This window comes from Eimeria mitis, genomic scaffold, assembly GCF_000499745.2.
Source record: "Eimeria mitis Houghton genomic scaffold, Emh_scaff775, whole genome shotgun sequence".
NCBI classification, from domain to species: Eukaryota; Apicomplexa; class Conoidasida; order Eucoccidiorida; family Eimeriidae; genus Eimeria; species Eimeria mitis.
This window is the reverse complement of record NW_013575689.1, coordinates 9,423-10,028: the sequence shown is the minus strand read 5'-3', so window position 1 is coordinate 10,028 and position 606 is coordinate 9,423. Positions and strand designations below refer to the sequence as shown.

General features: G+C 53.1%; 1 protein-coding gene across 1 annotated transcript in view; it reads right to left on the bottom strand.

The window, feature by feature from the left end:
• EMH_0021930 (uncharacterized protein) overlaps positions 1–606 on the bottom strand; it is a gene marked incomplete at both ends in the record, with an annotated part of 10,754 nt that overhangs the window by 4,599 nt on the left and 5,549 nt on the right. The window contains 2 exons of the mRNA XM_013501860.1: positions 152–291; positions 420–459. Coding sequence (XP_013357314.1) covers positions 152–291; positions 420–459 — 180 coding nt within the window. The remainder of the gene's footprint in view (positions 1–151; positions 292–419; positions 460–606) is intronic.

Here is a 606-nt window from a genome sequence, read left to right as displayed (position 1 = left end):
CTGAAGCAGCAGCAATACAGTAACAGGTGCAACAAGAGCAAGAGCAGCACGAGCAACACGCGAATGCCCCGCGAGGAACCGCGGCCTGTACTACAATCCAAGCAGCATCAGTGCAACAGAAGCAGCAGCAGCAGCAGCAGCGGCAGCATACAGAAAGTCTCTGTGGGAGGCCTTCTATGGCTTTTGAAAAGAGGGATTCTACGGCCTCGTAAGTCAGTGGGCTGCCCGCGCTCGGTGCAGCAGCACTCTCCGGGTCTACGCCTGCTGCTGTTGCTGCTGTTGCTGCTGTTGCTGCAGGCACAAAACAAAGCGTCGTGTACAAAATATTCAGCAGCAACAGCAGCAAGCCAACCAACAGCGGCAAGGGCAGCAGCAACAGCAGTAGTCACAGCCACAACAACAGCAGCAGCCCCACTCACGCGTCTCCTTTGTCTTCCCTGCCTTTTTATCTTTCGCAGACTGCAAGAACACCGAATGCAAACAAACACAAAAGCATATGGTCATGTTCAACTAACAGAAAGCAGGCAACACATCGCTGCCAAAAATATGGAACTAACTCTTGCTGCTGCTGCTGCTGTTGCTGTTGCCGCTGCTACTGTTGCTGTT